This window comes from Corvus brachyrhynchos, unplaced genomic scaffold (genome assembly GCF_000691975.1).
Source record: "Corvus brachyrhynchos isolate BGI_N302 unplaced genomic scaffold, ASM69197v1 scaffold155, whole genome shotgun sequence".
Lineage (NCBI taxonomy): Eukaryota > Metazoa > Chordata > Aves > Passeriformes > Corvidae > Corvus > Corvus brachyrhynchos.
The window spans coordinates 125,738-148,458 of NW_008238434.1; the positions used below are offsets into that span (position 1 = coordinate 125,738).

The window sequence follows — 22,721 nt, forward strand, 5'->3', positions numbered from 1 at the left end:
GACTAGCACTGAACAGAGAAGCTCGGATGTTTATATAACAGTTTGGAATCTTGATATTTATTCAGAGTGAGGCTTATATAACAGTTTGGAATCTTGATATTTGAGCAGTTTGGAATCTTGATATTTATTCAGAGTGAGCATTTTCTGAATAAATACACTACTGCTGATGAAGTCTGCACCTTCTTTTTATAACCAGTTCTGGAGTTCTGTGCTGCACTATCAGATTGCCTCCAGAGCAGGAATTAATTTTTCCATATGGTGCTGTGAAAGTAATGAAATCAAAACAACTGTTTATATTTTTAAAATTAAGAAAAAGATAAATTATCTAGGTAAGTTAAATATTCTGGAATGTGTGCACTGAAGTCCTCTTAAAAATACGTGAAAAGTCTCAGTAATTGCTTCTTTTCACCCACTTTCCCTTTCTCCTCAACTTCCCTTCATCAGTGATGTTCCGAATGGATCAGCTTTGACCCAAGAGAACATTGGTCTCCTGTCAAACAATATGGCATCTCTCAGCCTGTCAGAGGACCCCGAGGGAGGAGGAGATAGCCATGATTCCCAGCGAGCGGGAGTAATACCCACATCTGCTCCATGAAGCGAGGCCAGCACACCCTAGAGTTCCTTCTGCTGGGGTGTCAGCAGCTTCCATCATGTGTTTTTTTTCTAGGGGTGATTGGAGAAACACAGGAGCAGCAGCAGTAGCAGAGCAGCAGGTCCAGAGGCAATGTGCACAAACACAACTACTAGAAACAAATCCTGCACATAGTTCACATTAACACATTTTTTAATTAAAAAAATGAAAATTAGCAGTATCTGCAAGCAATTCAAATTAAATTTGTTTTTGTTCTGTGAATGAACTTTATTTTAATAACTTTGGACGCCTTGAATCCCAGGGCTTAAAAAAAAAGATATTATATATATACTCTGTTTGATTAATTGTATGATCTTAATGAAGTAGGTTTTTTCTTTTATTTTGGTATTATTACATACCCAGTGCATAATTCCTTACCACCTTACTAAAAAGCTGGCCGCTTCCTTGTATGGTTTAAGGGTAAACAAGGAATGGGGGTTGGAGAGTAGCTGTGAATTGCAGTGTCAAAAGATGTGCAGCAGACTTCATGCTTAAATGTAACCTGAGCTTCTTGCTTAAATTGCTGAATTTAAACTACAAATGACAGACATGACACCTTTGCAAAGGTGTGGTCCTTTTTAGAGGTTGGCATTGTTTAAGATCTATGCATGTTAGAATTTGACACCTGAGTATCAACCTGCAGTTTGTCAGGGCTGTAGTGAATCCACCCTGGAGTCCTATTTCATGTGGGAAGAATTGCACCAAAATGGCCACTGAAGGTGCACCACAGATCCTGCCAGAAGTACTGAGAAGCAAATTCTGCCTGATACTTCTCTAAGTAGATGCTTTGTAGGCATAAGTCAGAGAAGCCATAAGTTTCTTTTGATTTTTTTTTTTTAATTAAAGATTTTGTTCTTGCTGCACAATTTTTTACTTTTTTGGCATATGCTGAGGTAAGATCCTGGCTATGAAGACCTCTTGAGAATTATTTTTCAAGTGCTGCTCCCTTTCTACATTCTTGGCCTGTTCTCATTTTTTCTTTCTGGGTTAGACTACTAAGTGGGAAAGCACTGGTTATGTAATAAATTACTGCATTGCTTTGGTTGGGTAAAGCAAGAGTTAACTTTTCTTGGGTTTTAGTTTTTTTTCCTTAACCTTAACTCCTGCTGAGGTCATAGCAACCTTGGGCTAAGCTTTGCATTCATCATACTGTTAAATAAAACAAAAGGGGGGGTGGGAGGGGATACAGTCCCACTATTGCCTACCAGTAGGAGAGTCCAAACAGAAGACTCTTTTGAGTAGCAATTATTTAATTTGCCCAGTCAAGGCACCGCGTTTATATACTATTTCACATTGAATTTGATTATGCCCTACAGACCTGGCTGGTCAAGGATTTGATACACATATTGGCTTGGGATTCGAGCTTTCTTTTTTATTTAAATAAAAATTTATATATAAATATATATATATATATATACATATATACATAGTTATATCTGTATATATATTGGGTATGTTTCAAGAATTTTTTCGCATGAGCGCAGCTGTTGTGATCAAATGTCTGGGAGGTAGAAGCACTGAATGAGAATAAAAGCATTTTTCAACACACCCCTCCCCGCACACTCTGTATGTCTTAACACGGGTTTATTTTGCTCTTAGTTGAACTTTGGCCTCTTAATTGCCAAGAGTAGTTTAAAGCTTGCTTTTTTCTAACCCCTCTTCTAACTTTTGGCAAAGAATCAACTTTGCACTGAAACAGCTTCATCTCCCCTTGCCCCACATCCATCTGTATCTCCTACTTGAGGCCAAGCATTCCAGCCACTCCCCTTGGAGCTGAGCAGATCTAGGGTGATGCAGCTGGGAGCCCATCAGGTCTATTCCTCCTTTCTCAGCTCTGGGCATGAGGAGGATGAAGGTCTTTCCCTGGCCGTCTGCTCCCTAGTCACCTGATGCAGGCCCTGGGCCCTCTCATCCTTCAGTGCAGAGCACCACCTTCAGGTCAGCCTTTTCCTTGATTTTAATTAGTTTGCTCCTTCCTGCTGTGTCTTATTAACACAAGGAGCTTATCTTAGTCAAGATAATTAGTGCAATATTCTAATCTAGGAGGACAAGCCCAGAATGTGCCTTTTTTTGACTGTAGTAATTGTGGATGTAAAATTAATTTTCAAAGTTGTTTATGATAGGTTGAACCCTACAGATTAATTTGTAATACTAAGAGGAAAATCTGGAGGGTCAAAAACCTCTTTACCTTTTATTTCCTAGTTCCCTTGCCAGGTTAGGGATTATTCTTTTCTCCACATTTTCTCCTGGAATTCTTCAGTAAGCACTATTCAGATTGCTGGATAACTTATGATGAATGCTTCCAAAATCCGTGGATTAGAAGGGAGACCTTACTGGTTGGGTTTTTTTTTCCTTCATCCAGCTCTGTGTTGTACTTGTGCATAATGTCCTTGTTGTGATCAATGTGTCCAGGTGAATGCCCTGTTTGCCCAGAATTACAGTTTGGCTTGTTAAATAGTTTGTTTAATATCTACTAACAGTATTGATTTTCAACTTTGTTTCATCCCCTCTACCTCTTTTTACCCTTTTTCTGCTTTTTTTTTGCAGACGTTTAGTTGATTAAACAAATCAAACAGCAAAATGCAGTACATGCTCTTAAGTATTTTTCTGGAAACTGCACCTAAAATGTTCCAGTTTTGTGGAAAAACTGGGAGACCTTGGAGGACAGATAGCTCTACATGTAATGGCAGCATTGATGTTTACAGCTAAGAAGCGTGAAAATGTCTGGAATGACTCTGAATCTTGCTACACTCATTCCTGTAGCCCATCATTGTCCCAGTTGTACAGGAATTCTGGCCACCTCAGGGAAACTGGTCTTGGCTACTAACTGGTTTAGTTCCTTCTATTGGGCAAGAAGAAGCAGCATTACCGTGGTGTTGGGGCACTGCTGTGTCCTTTGGTAGGTAGGTTAAATTTTCTACTGCACCAGACAACTCTGAACCCTCATTTTGATACCTGGGTTTCAGCCAGATGGACAGCATGGGCAAACCTTCAGAATAGGAAGCTTCAAGTGGTAGGTTAAGCTTCAGTGTGTCTGTGATTCAGTCAGTATATAGATGGTGTCTGTTTATTCTGTGATGTTATTTCCCTCCTTCTGTCAACATCTCATCTGTCTGTCCTGTGACCTAGTTCTTTTTTTCTTAATAGGAGAAGTTTAAGCTTTTTCTTCTGCCCTTCTTGTCCCATTTCAGAGTAGGACTTTTTTTCTGTAGATCAGAGCATCTTTCAAGCTAGCAGCACTTATATCCCTGTTTTTCTCAAGCTCTTCTCTGTAGTTTTTTCTGAGCTGTCGATCCCCTTTTTGCATCTTTTTCTCCTGTGGCTTGCCCATCCACCCTCCCTGATTGTGTAACAGTGACAGCTTGCTGCCTCAAAACAGAGCATTCAAATGAATTCGCTTAGCCAATAACTTCTGTGAAGTTGCCTTTTCTAATGGTGTTATTACTCAGTGATGCACAAATGTGATATTGCCCCTACTGGTAGGCAAACGGGGGATCTGTATAAACATGGTAAACTGCTGTTTTTCTTTAAAGGAGAGCCAAAGACTTGTGCTTTACTCTTTTTTTCCCCGGTGTAGCCATTTTGATTGTCAGACATTTGTGTAGGGTATTTGTGAGTTGACTGTATTATCCTAATAGCAATTTCCAGAAGTTAATGATTGTCAAGCCTTGCCCATGCATTGAATTGTGGAAAATCATTCCATCTAGTCATACAATTTGCAATGTACTAAGATATATCTATGGTGTTATGATGTGTTTTCAGTCTCATGCACTCTCTCAGCTGATTGAATGGCTCATTTAGAGAGGGAGAAGGAACATAGAAATGTTTTAATCCAAGAAGCATTGTCTTTAAGTGTTTCTAAACTAAATACTGATTGAAAATTTCTTCAGTTACAGTAAAAGATAAATCTGTGTTACAAATGTGACTGACTTTTAGGTCCACTGGGACCGAAAAGATTTGTGAAATGCTAGCATTGCATTAAATTAGATGTGGAAGAACCAAACTTGTGATGATGATATTGTCTCTTGACATCATGGACTGAGTAAGGTGGGGCAAATTTTCTCTTAGAAAGGGCCAGGAGTGAGGCTTTTATTTGATAATACAAGAAAGCTGCTTACATTTCCCTTCCTTGAGCTACTCAAACTCTTTCAGACTTGTTACTAAAGTTTTTAGGTTCAGAGAGAAATCTCTTGAAATCTGAGCAGCATAAACCCTCGTTTCCATTGCCATTTATAATTTTGGACATACAACAAAGCAGACCTACAGGACAGTCATCTGAAAGACCCCCGTATAAAGTATCTTTCCTGGACTGGCTCTTTCAGACCTGCTTCTATGGTCCAAGTAATGCCATGCCAGTGTTGAGAAGGCTGAACAGAGCCTTCTGTTCAGAAGCCAGCCATCTTCTCTGCTCTAAAATGGGAGAAAAGACCCAAATATATGCAGAGTGCAAGTTTTTGTGCTTGTCCGTGTGTGTACGGAGAAGTGTTTGTGGTCCTAGGATAGATAGAAGGAACACAGAGCAATGCTGCTGGGGCATGATGTTACCTTTATATTCAAATGTTGTTATCATTCACTTTCCAAAACACAGCCTTCCATTCCTGCCTCCTAACGTTGCTGATTTAAAAGCAACCCAAAAAAAGTCAGTGTGACAACAACTTAATTTCTTCTATCACAATAAGTCAATTCCCCTGAGGCAAAAAAAAGGGAGCAAGAGTTCTTGAGTTGTCTACATGGTAATGGAGTTACGAACTGGAAAAACATCCACCTTGCTTGAGTAAGTGTAAACTGAATTTCTGAGGAAAGTGAAGCAGCTCTTCTAAGCCACCTTTTGTGTACAGCCATGGTGCCAAGAGATGGGTGGTTGTTACTTGTGGTAAATCAACATACAGATTATTATGTAGCACAAACTGATTTGCTCTCAATTCAAATAGACTCCTAAAATGTCAAAAACTTCATTGGGAATTTTAATTTCAATAGTCAACTGTTACCAACTGCATTATTTTCTGTTGGAATGTCAGGGGATGACAGAGACTAGAGTAAATTAATTCTAATTATACAACATAAGAAAGGGATTTGGGGAAATGTTATCCCAGCACAGTGTCCTTCTACAGTTAACATGTGGCCTTTAGCCTTCTATAGGCAGAAGAATGTAACTGCTTAGTGTTGTCACAGTCTTCAAGGCACTTCTTGTGATGCAGGTAGAACCTTGGTTAGCAGAGAAAGGAGAACAAACTTTAATGTTTATTTTCTTTATAATTTTGTTTCCTAATGGGAAGTGTAGTATTGTGCCATGGGAAGTGTAGCAAACAATGAGGCTGCAGCTTTTTATGTAATTTCCCAATAAAAGGAGCCCATGGCAATGTGGATTTGTTTGCATCAGGAACATCACAGTCATTTGACACTTAAAATATGTGGCCGTAATAATCAAAACTGGATGTCTGTAGCTTGGTAACGTGAATTAACTGATCTTTCCCAGGCAATCTTTGCAATTTCAGTGAGTTTGTGTATGATTTTTAGTGCCAATTGCCAGGTGTTCAGTAGTTGGGAAAGATATACTGTTTGGATGTTTTCATATGCCAGGAAACAACTGTTTCGAAGATCTGAAAGTTTTAGGAAAACACAATTGTCCACTTCAATTTGAAAAATACAGTATTGGGAGAGATGGAAGCAACAGGTAGTGCAGCCTCTGGAAATAAAAAGCATTAGACATGATGGAATTAAATGTGAAATGTATATGGGGTAAACATATCTGTAAATGGGAAAAAAAAAGAAGATATTGTGGAGTATTTGATGTTCGAGGAATTATTTGCTTCTTTGTAATGTTAAAAAGATTTTATTAATAGTTCTGTGGCAGACAGTACTCACAAGTCTTTGGCATCCAAACCAGATTGTATATCAGATGGATCCCACAACTGGATGTGTGCACTGACCTCTTTATTTGTAGATTTTAAAAAGAAATTTGGCAGCAGCCTTTAATAAATGCATGAAGCAACCTGAGAGGAAGAAGAAATCCTGTTTGCATCACAGCTGCTGCATAGCTCACAACTGACACCATTCATCTGCAGCCTCTTATAAGTGAAGCTGCTCAACATGGGCAAAACCAATGGCAATGACTTTTAGAGTTTTTCCTAATTTTAAGGAGTTTGCATTCCCTCTTTAGCCTCTGCTTGCTGTGTAAGCAGCCTCCATGCTGAAAGGATCTTTCCTTGAAGTCAGCTTAGCAATTGTACTGTAGCTTGGCTATTTTTCCCTATTTTCTTTAACTGGTAGCATTGTGTTAAGCTCTTCTCCCCATTGTATTTGTTGCTATGGGGAGGAAGAGGTGAAGCAAGACATCTGTAAGAGGAGGGAGGAAGAATTGTGGGATCTATGTGACAGCTCCCGCTTCTTCTTTGAAGTCATCTACTTCCAGTTGTGGGATTTCTCGATATATGATTTTTTTCCTGGTTTTTGTAAGCCTAGTTTTCTTTGATCTTGTTAATTCCGTACAAGTCTCCCCGAGACATTCTGCAGTCATTATCACCTTTTTGGGTGAAGTTTATTTTATTTTTTTGGGTTGTTTGGTTTTTAAAATAACTTTTTAACATTGGTGCATATAAGCTTGGGATAGAGCTCATGTAATTTTCCAATCGTATTGATTGTATGTGATTGTGCCCTGCAGAGGTATATTTAACAAAAAATAAAATAAAGGATAGTCTAGGTAATAAAGGAGACCATGAGGTTCATTGAGTCAGGTTATGAACTATTACTTAAATTTATTTAGGATCCTAGATAAATGAAATTCCATCTGCTGTTCTCATGAATCAGTGCTAAACAAAATATCATTCATTCTCTCCTTGTGTTTTTCCTTGCTTTTCTTCTGCTGTTTTCTTCCTTTCCTGTTTCTCATAAACAAAAATTCTCAATCTTTAATGGGAATGGCTGACTCTGGGTTGATATTGTGGATATTTATTGTTTGTAACTATCAAAACATTCACAATAGGAGTAGAGATGAAGTAGAATGTATGAGATGAATTCCATAAATTGAACTCTTTGCCAGGTCAGGGGAATTATGAAGTCTTATACAGGCCTGGTCATGGGGGAGATGTTCAGAGCTACATGGGGAATTGCTATGTGTTTTCCAGGAAAGGTTAAATGCTTTGCTACCTTTTGGGAAAACTGAGATAACAAAAGGAGTAGAAGAAAGTTCTCTATTTCCAACTCCCTGTGTCTTTACTCCTACAATATACTTTTTAGACTTGAAAGAAAAACCTTCTAGATACTCTGCTGAAGTGAGACAGTGCATTGAAGGAGGCAAAAGGCAAGAAGACACAGAGATTTGAAAATCAGAATTGGTCTCCTTTATTTAATTCTCAGACCTATAGAGCCAACAGTGTCACTTTTGTATGAAAGAACAAGGGAGTGAAGACCTACTGTACGTGCATGGCAGTTATATAGAAAAAGCCATATGTCAAAATGCTATTTCTTCTTCCCTTTTCACCTTGCTTTTCTTCCTCTTGAAGCTGACTCAGCCTCACCTTGCTCTCACAGAATGTCTGAGGGTCCTTTGAGTTGCAGATTGAACAAAAAAGAAGAATGGAAATTCACTATTTGGTTTGTAAATAGATGGAAATGTCTACAAGATCTTACCTGCTTTTCTGTCAGCATTTATATTAAATGATAAATTAATGAAGAACACTTTGAAATATCTCTCATTTTCTGTCTGGGATGAATGTGCATTCTTCTAAATTTTGTATGAGGTGTTGGACCATCTGCGTAAGATTTTTCACCTCCTCAAGGTGTGTGTGTTCTCTGCCAGGCTGGAGCATAAGAGATGCCAAATAGCAGAGAAGCCACATGTCTCCTGGGTTTGGTCTGCTCTCTTCTGACTTCACCCATAAGCAAAGTGGCTCCTTCACTTGTTCACCTCTGATGAACAAGAAAAGATACTCAGGATAATCAGTTTTGTTAATTGCTCAGAGTATACATATTTAAAAAGCAAACCAGACCCTTCAGAGCAGGGAGTGGGCAGTATTCGTCTAATGTTGAGCCTGGTTTGGAACTTGCCTTAAAGTGAGAATAAGTTTTGCTCCACAGTCTGCTTTGTGGTTTTTAGTCTTCTCCTTTCACACCTTTTTGTGGGCTTAAACAAGTCATTATCTGTAAAACTGAAACTGGATGTGCTGAAACTGCTGCTTCACTGAAAAACTCTTCCTTCTCCCACTCCAGGGCAAGCACAACCTTCTGCCCTTGGAGTTTTTGCATAATGTTCATTACTATTGTCATTATTCTTGAGCCTGAGCACCATGGATCTAGGTAAGGTGTGTTTTTCTGGGCTGAAGCCCATCACTGGTCATTATTAGGCCCGCTCACACTTCAACACTTACTTGCTGGATGACTCGAAGCATTCAGTTCCTATAAAGGAATTGTATTTAGTGGGAAATCCAGCAGAAAACTGTGAGTTTCAGTTGGTGACGGTTTCCTTACCCTTTCTCCCAATAGTCTGAGGATTCAGGATCCTCATGTAGTGACTCACTTTAAAAGGAAAAAAAAGAGAGCTGAATTCCTGCAGTGGCTGGCTTTTAAAAGGAAGATCTGAAGTGCTGTAGAGAGTCAGGAAGGAAGCAGTGGGTGGTCTGCATCAAGAGAGATTGGCAGAAACTGGCTGGGTTTCTTTATGTGGAAAAGAAGGGAGACCAGCTTCAAGTGGATGGTACCTGCTGGAATTTTTTCCCCTGGGATATGGATAGCAGGATAGAAAGAATCTTGCAAAGGCTAGCTCATGAGATTCCTTGATCCCATCTTGCTCTGTGAGGGCAAGAGTCGTCTTCCCTGTGCATAGCCATGAAACTCAACAGTGAGTACCCAAAGCACAAAACAAAAGGCAATTTATGTTCCTCCTCACCAATCAGGTATGTTTAAGAACTGTTTCTTTCTATCTAGGATGTGTTCAGTTGTTTCTGTAACCTCCTTCCTCCTAACTGAACTCCAGCTCCCTTGTCTGCACGACTACAAGTGTGGGAGAGACTAAAACCAAAGCATGATGCTTCATCTGCAGGCTGCCAGGCTTTGATACTTGATGGTTTTGCGCCTCTGATCCTTGCTTTGGGTCTGGGAGCAGCAGCTTTGGGAGAAAAACAGCCTCTATATTAGAGCAAACAAGGCATCTAACTGTTTGTATTAAGACACTGGCCATCTTGGATGCTTCCTTTGGGATAGCTCCACTCAGATGTGAGTGCTGGGTTGTTGCTTGATGCTGAGCCAGCAATAAATTACCATTTACTTGCTGCATTCAAAAGATAGATTCGCCCAGCTACCCTGGCAGAAGTGCCTTGGGAGCTCTGTGGGATGTGCATAGTTGTTTGCTTTTGGTTTTTACTGCTTTAAACTACCTCTGAGCACTGGGTAAATGGAAACCTGTGCTTGGATGTCTGCCTGGGTGTGGAGCATCCCTAATGCACTCTGAAAACCCTGGTATCTGTAAACATGTGAGTTACCTCAAAAAATTAAACCAGCAGCCACCTGAAGCAACAAGGTACAGTGTGCATGTCCTTCCTTTCTCATGGAGAATTTATCGCCACAATCCCTGTCCCATTTAACTATATCCCATACTGATGGAGTAAGGTCTTTCACTTTACCCAAACCAGTTTGCAACTGCATTTTCCATTAAGGGAAAATGTTCCTCTTACTGGAGGCCAGGAACAGGACAGCTCCAGCACCCACTGAGCCAGCCTGCTCCTGGGATTTGAAATTCAGGGAGCAATGCTACTGAATTTGTAGAGCAGCTGCATTCTGGATCAGAAATGGTGTTCAGTCCTGCTCACTACACTGCCTTGTGAATCTGGACAGGAGTTAGGGGAGCTGGTGTTAATCCTTTCCAGCAGTGCAAGTAAAAGGTCACAGGATCACAGAATATCCTGGGCTGGAAGAGACCCACCAGGATCACAGAGTCCAACTCCTGGCCCTGCACAGACACTCCAGCAATCCCACCCTATGCCTGAAAGTGTTGTCCAAACACTCCTGGAGGTCTGGCAGCCTTGGGGCTGTGACCATTCCCTAGGGAGCATGTTCCAGGTGAGTGTGTTTAAGATAGGATGTATTTGAAACTGCAGAATGTGAAGTGGGGCAGCTTCTCCCAACTTGTGTCTGTTCAGGAATTGGGGAACAGGTGACAGGGCTTGGGACAGATGGGGGAAACATTTTGCTTAGCGACAAGATCCCTACAAATGCCTGGTATAGCTTTTATTCAAACTCTTGAAGGTTTTGAGGTTTTTCTTGTGGGATAAGCAGTTCATTTTCTGTTGGCAAAAAATGAGGACATGTGGCACTTGTGTGGAGTAGATGGTCAAACTCTCCCTTGTCAGACTGAACTTTAAAACCTCTTTCAAACTAAACATTGCCTCTTTTTTTTCCTACTCTTTGCTTAACCTTCAGCAGCTGGTCATCAGCCTTTGGCCTTAGCATCCTACTCCCCTCCCACCATCCCTTGCTGCTGTCTCAGCTCTGCTTGAGCACAGAAATCCAGTGGGGAAACTGCTTTGGGCTCAAGCAAGACTATCCTCTCAAAAATTTCCATTTACCTCCTAAAAGCAGAAGGCTGGAGGGCAGGTAAGAGAAACAGATTCCTCTAATATTTCATTGTTAATTAATTCCTTGAAACGGCTTCTTTTCCCTTAGTAGGTGCCTATGAATTTTAGCTGCTGCCAGAGTGGCTTTTTGCTCTATTAGAGAGGGTCCTCCCACCCCAGCTGTCATGAAGGCTGGCTTTCTAAATTGTCAGGCTTGACTTTTATCCCCAGCCTGCAGCAATGCTTCGTAGTGTGGAGGGCAGTTCATGAAATCAGGATCTCCTGAGTAATTGCTGTCTGTGAAAGAGCACTGCTGGCTTGCTTTGGACTCTGCTGTTGGGGTGTGAGGCAGTTTCTCAAGAGCCTAAATTAATCGCAAAATGGTTTGAGCTATTTTACATTAGCTGGGCTGTGCAGCACAGTGCGTAGGTGCTGTGGGACATTCCCACCACTACCAGTAGCCCCAGTAGGTTCAGTAGGGTGGGTTCCAGGGATTTTGGAAGCACAGTTAATCATCCTGTCCTGCAGCCATGGAACAGCAGGATGGAACTGGCGTGTGCTGGTGAGAGCCTAGCTGTGTTGCACAGCAAGCCGAGGGATGGGGGAGTTTCTCAATGCCTCCCCAGAACCTTCTGATTTTGAGCTGAATCAGCAACTTGTTTCTTGGTTTTCTGCACTTTTTGTTGCTTCACCCTTGTAAGAGCCTTTTTAATTTCTGCATTCCTCCTTGCCAGTAACCCCTTTCAGGCAGTGCTGTTGTGGGAATACTTTTGGGATTCTTCCAGGTTGACACATGGAGTGCAGAGGAAAAGGGAGTGTTGAAGGCCTGTGGGGGGAGGAGGAGTGGGTTTTGGCCAAATCGTATGACAAAGAGCTGGTATAAGAAATAGCAGGGGCTCTTGCCTGTAAGAGACAAGATTGGATGTGTCAGAGACCAGATCAACCTTAATGGATGGTAAAGTAGATTTAAGGCATTAGCAGAAAGTCCTGTGTCTTCCCTGAATTGATGAAGTCAGGACTTTACTGGAGAGTAAAAACAGGGAGTCTTTCTCATTTATTGAGGACAGGGTGAGCATGGAGGTGCCCTCCCTACTCTTGTGCTCTGGCCTTTAAATGTGAAATTCGATTAGCAGTAATTTGTGTGATGGTGGACACCACAAGTTGCTTCTGGCTTGACAGAAGCAGGTGTTTGTTCTTGTACAGATAGGGTCAGGACATGCCTTTCCCTGGAGGTGAGTGGAGTGACAGGGCAGGAACCATGGTGAGGTTGTCCTTTCCATGATGGGACTGGCCACAAGTGTGTCAGTACTGCTGGAGCTGCAGGACCAAGTGTGGTTGAGGGAGGGCTGCTGCAGGCAGTGAAAGGCTCTGCTCCTGGCCCCAGGGTTGTGGAACTCTGGAGTGTGCTTGGCTTGTTGCTGGCTGACTTTTCCTGTGGAAGTGAAAGGTTCAGAAGAACAGCACTTCCTGGAGTATTTTAAACTGTCTTAATAGTTTTTCCTTTCTCTTGCCCTTGGTGTTGTTTGTTGTTTCTGTTAACTTCCCTCCCTTTTTAGATTTTTTTTACCCTTTGTGGTGTTGCATCTGTCCTAAACCTTTTGCAAGATAATCTATGTGTCATTACCAGCGAGAGCTGTGGCTGTGGTCTGAGTGAGTCCCTCTTGTTTTGCTGTGCTATCACACAGCCTTGGTGCTCTATACAGTCTTGGTGCTGGATAAGGTAGTTTCTGCTTTTGCAGAGGAACTGGAGCACATATGAAGTAATTGGCAAAGAGCCCAAGGGAGGGGGTTGTGGAAGAACCCAGAGGTCTCCTTCGTCCCAGATTAGCCTTTCAGCTGCTCCCATTTTCCTCCAGCAGGTGCTGGCCCATCAGCACTGGAAGATCACAGACATGGAGGCCACCAGTGCTAAATGCAGGTGACTTTTAATTTAGTTTCTCAGAAGGTAATGCTTGGTAGCCATGGCAGTGAGTATGTGGGGGCAGGCAGAGACCTACCCGACTTAGGCACATGTTTGAAAAAGTGTCCTGTGGTGGGCCAGGCTGCCAGCCCCTCCCAGTAGTTGTTTCCCAAACTGTTGTGGCTGTGGGGCTTGAGCTTCCTCCCATGGGGTACGTGAACAAAACAGTCATGCAAAGGGCATCTTAGAACCACAATGTGCAGGACATGCTCTTTCGGCCCTGGGATGGCTCATGAGACCTTGCTGCCAGAGCAGGTGGGTGATGGGATTTAGGAGGAAATTCTTCCCTGTGAGGGTGGTGAGGTTCTGGCACAGGTTGCCCAGAGAAGCTGTGGCTGCCCCATCCCTGGAAGTGTCCAAGGCCAGGTTGGATGGGACTTGGAACAACCAGATCTAGTGAAGATGTCCCTGCCCATAGCAGGGGGCGCACCCAAGGTGATATGTAAGGTTTCTTTAAACTGAAACCATTCTGAGGTTTGATGTGCTTTAGCAAATGAGAAAATATAAATTATCTCTCTCTTGCTGGGAGATTTTCAGACACCTGCTTTTGCCGGAACACAGTAATTAACATTAGCCTGCACTCTTTAGGTACCAAGGACAACCACTTTGCATTGAGGTGGTATGAACTTTGGACAGGAATTGGTGTGATGCACCAGCTATACCATACATGCTTATAAAGTACGTTTTTTTGGGATTAAAGATGCTCAGTGCATGGAGAGACCAACTTCCCTGGAGACCTTTTCCTTATCGCCTTTCTTCTCTGCAATAGCATCTCCTGCATCAGTAACTGAAAAGTATTGTAAAGCTGAGGTGAGCCTGGCAGGGTCCTGACACTGTAAGGGTCCATACCTGTCAGAGTTTGATGCTGGCTAAGCACCAGGCACCATGAAAAACTATTCACTCATTTTCCTCTGCTATAGCTAAGCAGAGGAGGGGACATTAAAATGAAAACTTCATGAGGATTAGGGGAAAAAAACCACTTTAAGGGCAAAACAGGCTCAAAACTTAACCAGTATAAAGAAAATTTATTATTAACAGAATTAAAAGTAAAAAGGGAAATAAGAAGTAAAATAAACCTTTAGAACACTTATTTTCTTCCCAGCCCTCTCCCTCTTTCCCACCAACAGTGCAAGAAGGCAAAACCTGGGATTTTGGTCAGTCTTTCACTTTCTAAGAATCTTCAGTTCGTTCAGGGAAAGGAGTTCTTTTTCTGTTGTTCCGTTGGGGTCCTTCCCACAGGAGACAGTTCTCTGTGAGTTTCTCTAGTGTGGTTCTAATTTTCACGAAATAGCAGTCCCGCCTGACCTGCTTTAACGTGAGTCCCTCCCACAGGCCAAGCAGTCTTCCTGTAACTACCTAGCATGGGTCATTTTAGTTCAAGTTTAGTCTTTTAAGAATAAGCTGTTCTAATTTGGAAGCAAGGGTTCTCTATCTCTGGAAGCAAGGGTCCTCTCTCTCTGTTCGAGTTTTTCACTAGATTACAGCTTTTCAGCATCCACTTGCTCCAGCATGGGCACTCTTTCTCACGAGCTGTAAGTGGATCTCTGCATCCCCCCATGCACCTCATGAATTACAGGGAAATAGTTTGTTGTATTATAGTCCTCACCATGGCTTGTAGAAAAATCTCAGCTCTGACACCCGGAGCACCTCCTCCCTCTCCTTCTTTTCACTGACCTCGGTGCCGCCATGTTGGTTCTCCTCATGTATCCTCACTTCTTCCTCTTCTTTGACTCAGAAGAAAATTGTTGTCCATAGGTATTGCTGTTCTCAAGTTCTATTAATTGAAAAGTTCTTATAGAGCTTCGCTGCATTGAAAAGGCTGATCTCATTTGTGTTCTGTGTCAGGGAACTTTTTGCCTTGTTTTCGTTGCTGGCCACGTGGTCCCCGCCAGCACCACACAAGTGGCCCCAGCTATGGGAGGGCCCTGGCCACACGGTTCTGGCCTTGGGAGGGCCCTGGCCGTGTGGCCCTGGGTGGCCCCCGCTGGGATGGGCCCTGGTGACCACCTCACCACCCCTCAGGAGAAGAAAGAGCTTCCCATGGTTTTTCCTTTCTTAAATATTAAGAGGCGTTACCAACATCACAGAGGTGTTACCAACTTCTCTAATTGGGCCAGCCAATATGTCCATCATCAGAGCTTTCAGGGATTGGCTCTGCTCCTCAAAACAGTGGAAGTTTCGAGGAGCTTCTCTCTCAGAAGCAGCCTCCGTGGCTTCCTCTGCCCCCCACTAAAGTCCAGATTGTGTTAAACTAACACACCACCTCACTGGTCAATGGGGAGGACTCAAAAGTTCAAATCATCCATTTTGGTATAAACTTGTCAGGGCTGAGCCTGCTGCTTAAAAAAGAGGGCCCCCAGGTCACTGGGAAAACACTGGTTTCAGTGTATTGCTTCTAAAAGCATTGTGTGCTCACAGCCAGGCTTGTCCTCCTGCTGTCTGTGTGTCCTTGTTTATCCTGCAGGTCCAGGGCAAAAGGATGATTGGAGAGGACTGTGGGGCTCCTATTACTGTGGTGTTGGCTGGAACGGGTCCATGGGCTGTGGGCGGCAGCATGAGTTTCATGGACAGGCAGCATGTCTAAGCTCTCTCTCTGGTTCCAGGACAATGCATCTCTTTGTGGTGTGTCTGCTCAGCATCTGGGGGCTGGCTGCCCCTGAGCACTACACCGTGGAAGACATCTGCACGGCAAAGCCACGCGACATCCCAGTGAACCCCATCTGCATCTATCGCAACCCCGAAAAGAAGCCCCAGGAGGGTGAAGGACAAGACCCAGCAAAGGACAAGCTCCCGGAGTCCACCAACCCCCGGGTCTGGGAGCTGTCAAAAGCCAACTCTCGGTTTGCTGTCATCTTCTACAAGTACCTGGCTGACTCCAAGGACAATGGGGAAAACATCTTCATGTCACCCCTCAGCATTTCCACAGCCTTCGCCATGACCAAGCTCGGAGCCTGTGGCAGCACCCTCCAGCAGCTCATGGAGGTTGGTGGAGATTCCTCAGCCTTTTCCTGTAGCAGATCTGAAAGACAGGAAAGGTGATCATGGCTGATGGCTGCTCTCAGGGTCAGGACAGCTCCTTGCCTTGGGAAGGAAATCCCAAGTTGGAAGGACCTTAAAACTCATCTCGTTCTACTCCCTGCCATGGGCAGGGACGCTTTCCACTATCCCAGGTGGCTCCAAACCTCGTCTCTGGATTTGCTTAGATCCCAGCTCTCTCCCCTTACTCCCTGTTTGGATCCCGCATTCCTTGGTTTGAGAGGTTAGTTTTCATCTGGAGGAAAGGAAGCCCACTTGGAGGGTGAGGGAAGGGAATGGGAACAGTTTGCTTCTTGCAGATTGAGCTAAGCTTTTCCTTATGTAAAAAGCAGGAAAAGCCATGATATCAAGTCCTATTGGGAGAGACTTTTTCACGTTCCTTCTCTCTCTTCCTTGGGACAAAAATCAGACACATGGGAGACCCTGCAGCCCACCTGACTTCCAGGGCAGAGGAGGCTGTATACAGGGAGCCTCCCCTTCCGCCTGTGGCCCCTATACTCACTCAGGGGATAGTTCTGATCCCAGACAAAGAGGTAATTCTGAATTCTGGCTCTTCCATGGGACTAATTTAACTCCCTGGCTGTCCCAGCACCCTTCTCAAGGTCAGACCCACTTACCTGACAACTCCCCTGCTGTGTGGGGTTTGATGCTGCCTGTACCTTTTTCTCCAATGGGAGACCTCAGTCCAGAGGAGCCTTTTTCCCTGCAATGAGGAGGTGTGAATCAAACTGCTCTGCTTGTCCCCTCTGTTGCTTTCCTTACAGATCCTTTCTCTGGAAAAAATAATGTTGGGGGGTCTCCTGCCGTTATCCACACAGCCTAAGTGGAGCAGCTATAACCACATCTCCAAAATCTTCACTTGTGTGTTCGCTTCTGGGCAGGCCTTCCCACTGGAAGGGGACCCTTCTCCCACTGAGCCACCCACACCTGCACTCCTAATCCCCCTTTTTCCCATGAAAGGGCTGCTAACACCACCTTTGCCTCACAAGAAACAGTGCTGAAGATCTTGGAGGTTCATAAAGAACAATATGTTATGGGATTTTCTGTGCCTTAAAGCCCTGAGGTTGGATGGCAGTAGACAAATCATATTTGTCCTTCCAGCTGACAGCTGGGAACAGATAAAAAATTCCCTGTGCTGCAAAAATCTACCCTCAAAATGATTGCTAAGATGTACCAGAAGTACTCAACAGGCCATGAGAATTCCTCCTGGGAAGGAGCAGCCTTTAGCATTGTCACAAGAAGGTTTAGCACATATGAGTCCTCCCATGACCTGGTATAACCCAAGAGCTGCTTCTAGGCCCTGTTGGTGCAATGCTCATCTCTGGGGTGTGGTAGGGAGTTATGAACACTGTGTTAATTTTAACAGCACTTAAAGGGGAAGCTGGCGCCAGTCAAAGGCAGAGTATAGAGAGCAAGAAAACTGGTGTTGGAAAGAGGAGCAGCACCTCCATGTCTGTGCAGACTTTAATCCTCCATTTAGACTCTCCAAAGGAGGTCTTGGGCTGGTGATGTGTTGATTTTCCATAGATTAGGGTTCCCAATTACACATGGAAGGTGAAGCTCTGAGGGCCTGCAGATTTCTTGCTGTTGAGGCAAAGGCTGCACCACCACTTGCTCTGGGGCCCAGGAGCACAAGAGCCTCCTCATGGATTCCTTGTTGCTGTTTGGCTTGTCCAGGTTTTTCGATTTGACACCATTTCAGAGAAGACATCAGATCAGATCCACTTCTTCTTTGCCAAGCTGAACTGCCGCCTTTACAAGAAAGCCAACAAATCCTCAGAGCTGGTATCGGCCAACCGCCTCTTCGGGGAGAAATCTTTGGTGTTTAATGAGACTTACCAGAACATCAGTGAAATCGTTTATGGAGCAAAACTCTGGCCCTTGAACTTCAAAGTGAGTTTGAACTACTCAAATTTTGCTGTTTTGTTTGGTTCCACCCCCCACCTCCAGTCCTCCTGCTTTAGCTGTATCCCTGTTTTTTGCCCAGAGGAAGTCCTCTGCTGTGGGTGTGTGGAACATGGGTGAAGGCAGTAGGAAATCTGGGATGCAGCTCCTCTCGCTTCATCTCACCTTAACCACAGCCACATCCCCGCTTGTCATACCTAAACTTCATTGTTCTCCCCCAGCACATACCCTGTGAACCTGTCTCCTGCAGGAGGGGTACAGAGGTGTTTAAAACCCTTGGTTTAACCTTTTTTTGGTCTCTTCTTCTAGGAGAAGCCAGAACTTTCCAGGCAGATTATTAATGAGTGGGTGGCTAATAAGACAGAGAAGCGCATTACAGAAGTGATCCCAGAAAGTGGTATTGACGATCTCACTGTCTTGGTCCTAGTCAACACCATTTATTTTAAGGTATAGCTAAAAAACTGGAAGAGCAGCACACTTCCCTGGAGGAGACATGGTGCTCATGTTTGTTTTCCCCCCTCTCCTTTTTAGGGGCACTGGAAATCGCAGTTCCCAGCTCCAAACACAAAACTGGATACATTTCATAAAGCCAGTGGTGAGACCTGCAAAGTCCCAACTATGTACCAGGAGTCCAAATTCCACTATACATTCATCCCCCAGGACAAAGTCCAGGTGCTGGAGCTGCCTTACAAAGGGGATGATATCACAATGGTGCTGGTCCTGCCCAGTGCTGGGACACCATTGGAGGAGGTGGAGCGAGACCTGACGTCGGAGAAGCTGCAGGGCTGGATAGACTCCATGAAGGAGGTGTCTCTCTTCGTCTACCTCCCTCGCTTCCGCGTTGAGGACAGCTTCAGTGTCAAGGAAAAGCTAAGGAAAATGGGGCTGGAAGATCTCTTCAGTCCGGAAAATGCTAGACTCCCAGGTGAGATGTGGAGATAGGGCAGTGCAGAGTAGAGGTGAGGGGCAGCCATTCCTCCCTAGATGGCAGGGCAGTAGGTGCAGCAGCACATGAGGAACAAGAACATGAAAGCATTTATATGTTGCTGCAGTCAGTGATGGACTCTGGTAAAGTCCCACCATGGACACTCAGCCCTGCTCTGCACTGAGGATATGGCAGTTTAGCAGTCAGTTGCACGTGGAGGTTTTTGTTTTAGGGCAGCCATGCCGTCTCGTCTGCCTGATTCCAGGCCATGAAGGATGGGAATGTGTTCTTTCTTGAGCTGCCTCTAAACTCAGAGTTTTACCTTTGTATATTTTTGTATTTCAGGTATCATCGCAGAGGGCCGCACAGATCTGTACGTTTCTGAGGCTTTCCACAAAGCCTTCCTTGAGGTGAGCCTTGTTTTGTGCCGGTGTGTCTTCCTCTTGCTTTTTAAAAACATGAAATGTTAAAGGAAAAAAAATAGCTCTGAACCTACACTGTTCACTTCCTCACCCATCTGGGGCTTTGGAGGGAGGTTGGCCCCTGCTTTTTGTGGAAGAGGAGGGTGAGCCCTCTCCATGCTGCATAATGCCTGTATTTTAATCCCATCTTCTCTCTTGGTTGGCAGGTGAATGAAGAAGGCAGTGAGGCATCAGCTGCTACAGCTGTTACCATCTCTGGCCGTTCTTTTCCTATGAACAGAAAAATCTTCAACGCCAACAGGCCCTTCCTGCTTTTCATCCGGGAAGCTGCCCTCAACACCATCATCTTCATGGGCAGGATAGCTGATCCTTGCTCCTAAAGGGGCTGGTAGGGCCTTGCTTCTCCCCTCCTCTGCCTCAGGAAAATGGGAGGTGGGGTATTGCCACAAAGCATGGGCTGCTCCTGGGGTGGTTGGTCTTGCTATTTGGTGCCAGCTGCAGGGAGGGACTGTGTCCAGTTGGGCTGTCCCTGCTCCTCCCTGCCATGTTGGGTGAGGGGGCTCATAGGTCACCTCACCTCACCTGTCCTCCATGGCAAGGAAAGCTGAATTTCATCTGGCACCAGTATTTTCATGGCACCTAAGTCCAGCACTGCTGTCCTTCCTGTGCCCAACCTTCCTCCCTTTCAGGCCTCAAGCTGTAACTCTGATCGCTTGGTTCATTAAAACCTATAGATCTGTATGTAACAGACTGCTCTCTGAATGCACGGTTTACAGTAAGCCACTTCCTAGACTTACTTAAATTCTTCTTTTCCAACAAAAGGGGCCCCACATCGGAGAGGTCAGTGGAACAGCAGCAGCCATAAGGCTTGCGCTGGCTGGGCCACGAACACCCTTCTGCAGCTCCATGTGGGTGGAGGAGCTGCCAAACAGCTGTGCCCTGCTTGCCAGCAGCTCTGGTATATCCTGTGTGCCCAGGTACTAAGAGTCACTAGTGACAGTCTTGCATAGCGAAGGCTTTGAAACTCTTTTTTAATATTAAGACTTCAACTAACAGTTACTATTGCAGTGGTGCCCATGAACCATGACAGTGCCCAGGTGAGGTAACCAGTACCTGTAGCTTTGTTAAAAATACATTTCACCTGCAAGTTTACTTCTGGAGCTGAGATGTCCTGCTGCCAGGCCACATGTGATCAGACCTCTAGTCTTCTCAGGGTGGCTGTACTGCTGTAGGACCTTTGGCAGGGCTGTCCTGAAGATGCAGAAGATTTCGAAGACTTCTCCATTTTAGACAGTTGTTTCAAACCAATCAGGCAGTGAAAACACAGTTCCTGTCCTCTGTAGGTGATGGAAGTGGTGCGTGCAGACAGTGGGTTGCACTCCCCAGTGGGCCATTTACTCTGGATTTTGTAGGACCAGCAAAATATCTATCTTTGTAAAGACTTACCTTGGCAGGAATTGCCAGAGCAGCCAAGCAGTGAGAGAGTTAACTTGGATAGGTCAGATCTTAGGTCACTGGGTCTCTAGTTTTGGAAGCTATCAGGGGTTTGACTCTCTCCTTTTCCTAATAGGAAAGTTAGAGCTTGTGTGGAAGTGGTATATGATTGGGACATGGAGAGCCACCTATTCCATTGTCCCACGGGCTATGGCAAACCTTAGAGCTTTAGGGGCTGACATGCTCCCCTGGAACAGTACCTTGGAAAGAAGCTGTGAATGTAACACAGGGCTGGGACCCTGGGAGAAAAGGAGAAGCATTTTGAAAATAACGAAGAGTTCAGAAAGCAGCTTTTCCTCTCCCTGCCCTCCTCTGGCATTTACCACTGTGGCTTTTCTTGCTGGATCCCATCTTCTACTGTGAACATCACTGAGGGACACACAACCCCCTGTAATCTCTGCCTTTTTCAGTTGTGCTCCAGGCTGTGGAGGTGCACGCTAGTGAGAGAAGAGGGCTGAGGCAGTACCTGGGTCTCCCTAGCATGGCACTGAAACAAAATGCTTCCCCTGCCATAGGCAGCAAGGAAAACATCAAAAACTTGGCCTGCAGCAAGAGCACAAGGCTTGTTCCTCCTGGAACAACTGAAAAGGGCTGAGCCTGCTGAAGAGGTGAGACAAAGCTCATCCAAAAATGACAGAAGCCATCTGAGTTGCCAGGAACAACAGCCTGGCACTGTGCAACCTCTCCCAAGCTGCTCAGCTTAGGACAGTGTGGAGCTGCCCACAGCCGGGACCAGGACCTCCCCTCATGGCATGGAAAATCCATGGGTCAGGACCAGTCAGCTATAAGACACAGACAAGGATTTGAGTATTAAACCATTTAATTCTCAAACCACTCACATGCATAATGTTCTTTTACACAGTGTTAAAAGAAAGAAGAAAATGCAATTTTTTTTTAAATACAAACAGAACTTCAAGTATACATTTATAGAATTTTCCAAGATTCCTACCCAAGTTGCTAAGTATTCATTCACATTGTTCTTAAAGCTGTCTGATGAGAGCGCTTTTTGCTAAATTGCTTTCAATGCAATTGTACAGTCCCCTCTACCTTGGTTTTATTTCCCCTTTTCCCAACTCTGGTTCCCCTGCCACCCCTGCCCACCCCCCTCCAGCAGTGCTGGCTGTCCCTGGACCCAATGGCCATGGAACTTCTGTCGGCCAGTGCCTGCTGGAAGGGGAATAGGGAAGCAGTCATGGAGGACCAGTTTGGGAACAGCTTGGAAAATCACTGAAGAACAGTCTGATATCCACAAGTTACAGCAGGCTCACTCTTCAGCCTACTCCAGACTAGTCTGAACACAGACTTTTTTTCTTGAAATAAGGACTGCAACCAAAAATAAAATAAAATAATAAAAAAAGAATAATTAATACAGCAGGAAATTTCTTAACTGTGAAAAGTAAGTCTTGAGTGTTAGGACACTTGTCCTAAAAAGGTTTGATTTATAGGTCACTAGTTGAAGGTGACAGCACAATTTCTGTTACAAATGGTTACTCTGCAAACCAGCTCAGAACAGAATCAATGTAGGACACACAAACTTGGATTAAAAAAGAAAAAAAAATACTGAACTGACAAGGGTTCCATATCCATGTTATGGAAAAACCCCACAACCCCAGTAACAGCCTTCTCCTGGCTTTGCTGTTCAGCTTAGCTCAGCCCTGGGCTGCCAGCTGGGTTGTAACTGGGTGCAACTTCTGACCTGCTAAAAAACGGGGTTTAAATCTTCTTGACAGGCAAGGGTGGGTTTCTCTTGACAGATTACAAAGTCCCCTGACAGCCACCAGCCCCATCAGTGCTTGGGCAC

General features: G+C 44.4%; 1 protein-coding gene across 9 annotated transcripts in view; it reads left to right on the top strand.

Moving 5' to 3' along the window:
• The window catches only part of RC3H1 (ring finger and CCCH-type domains 1), a 74,858-nt gene extending 54,686 nt beyond the window's left edge, over nucleotides 1-20,172 (top strand). For 3 of the 9 annotated variants that reach the window (XM_017736467.1, XM_017736466.1, XM_017736465.1), the window contains exons 19-24: nucleotides 15,742-16,120; nucleotides 17,852-18,067; nucleotides 18,389-18,526; nucleotides 18,611-19,004; nucleotides 19,350-19,414; nucleotides 19,633-19,806. In XM_017736467.1, the coding sequence (XP_017591956.1) occupies nucleotides 15,742-16,120; nucleotides 17,852-18,067; nucleotides 18,389-18,526; nucleotides 18,611-19,004; nucleotides 19,350-19,414; nucleotides 19,633-19,806 (1,366 nt within the window). Of the gene's footprint in view, nucleotides 1-444; nucleotides 1,690-11,064; nucleotides 11,219-13,034; nucleotides 13,097-15,741; nucleotides 16,121-17,851; nucleotides 18,068-18,388; nucleotides 18,527-18,610; nucleotides 19,005-19,349; nucleotides 19,415-19,632 lie in introns of those variants that run through there. The other 6 variants (XM_017736468.1, XM_008635378.2, XM_017736470.1 and 3 more) reach the window with 5 other exon arrangements.
• The last annotated feature ends 2,549 nt before the right edge of the window (nucleotides 20,173-22,721 follow it).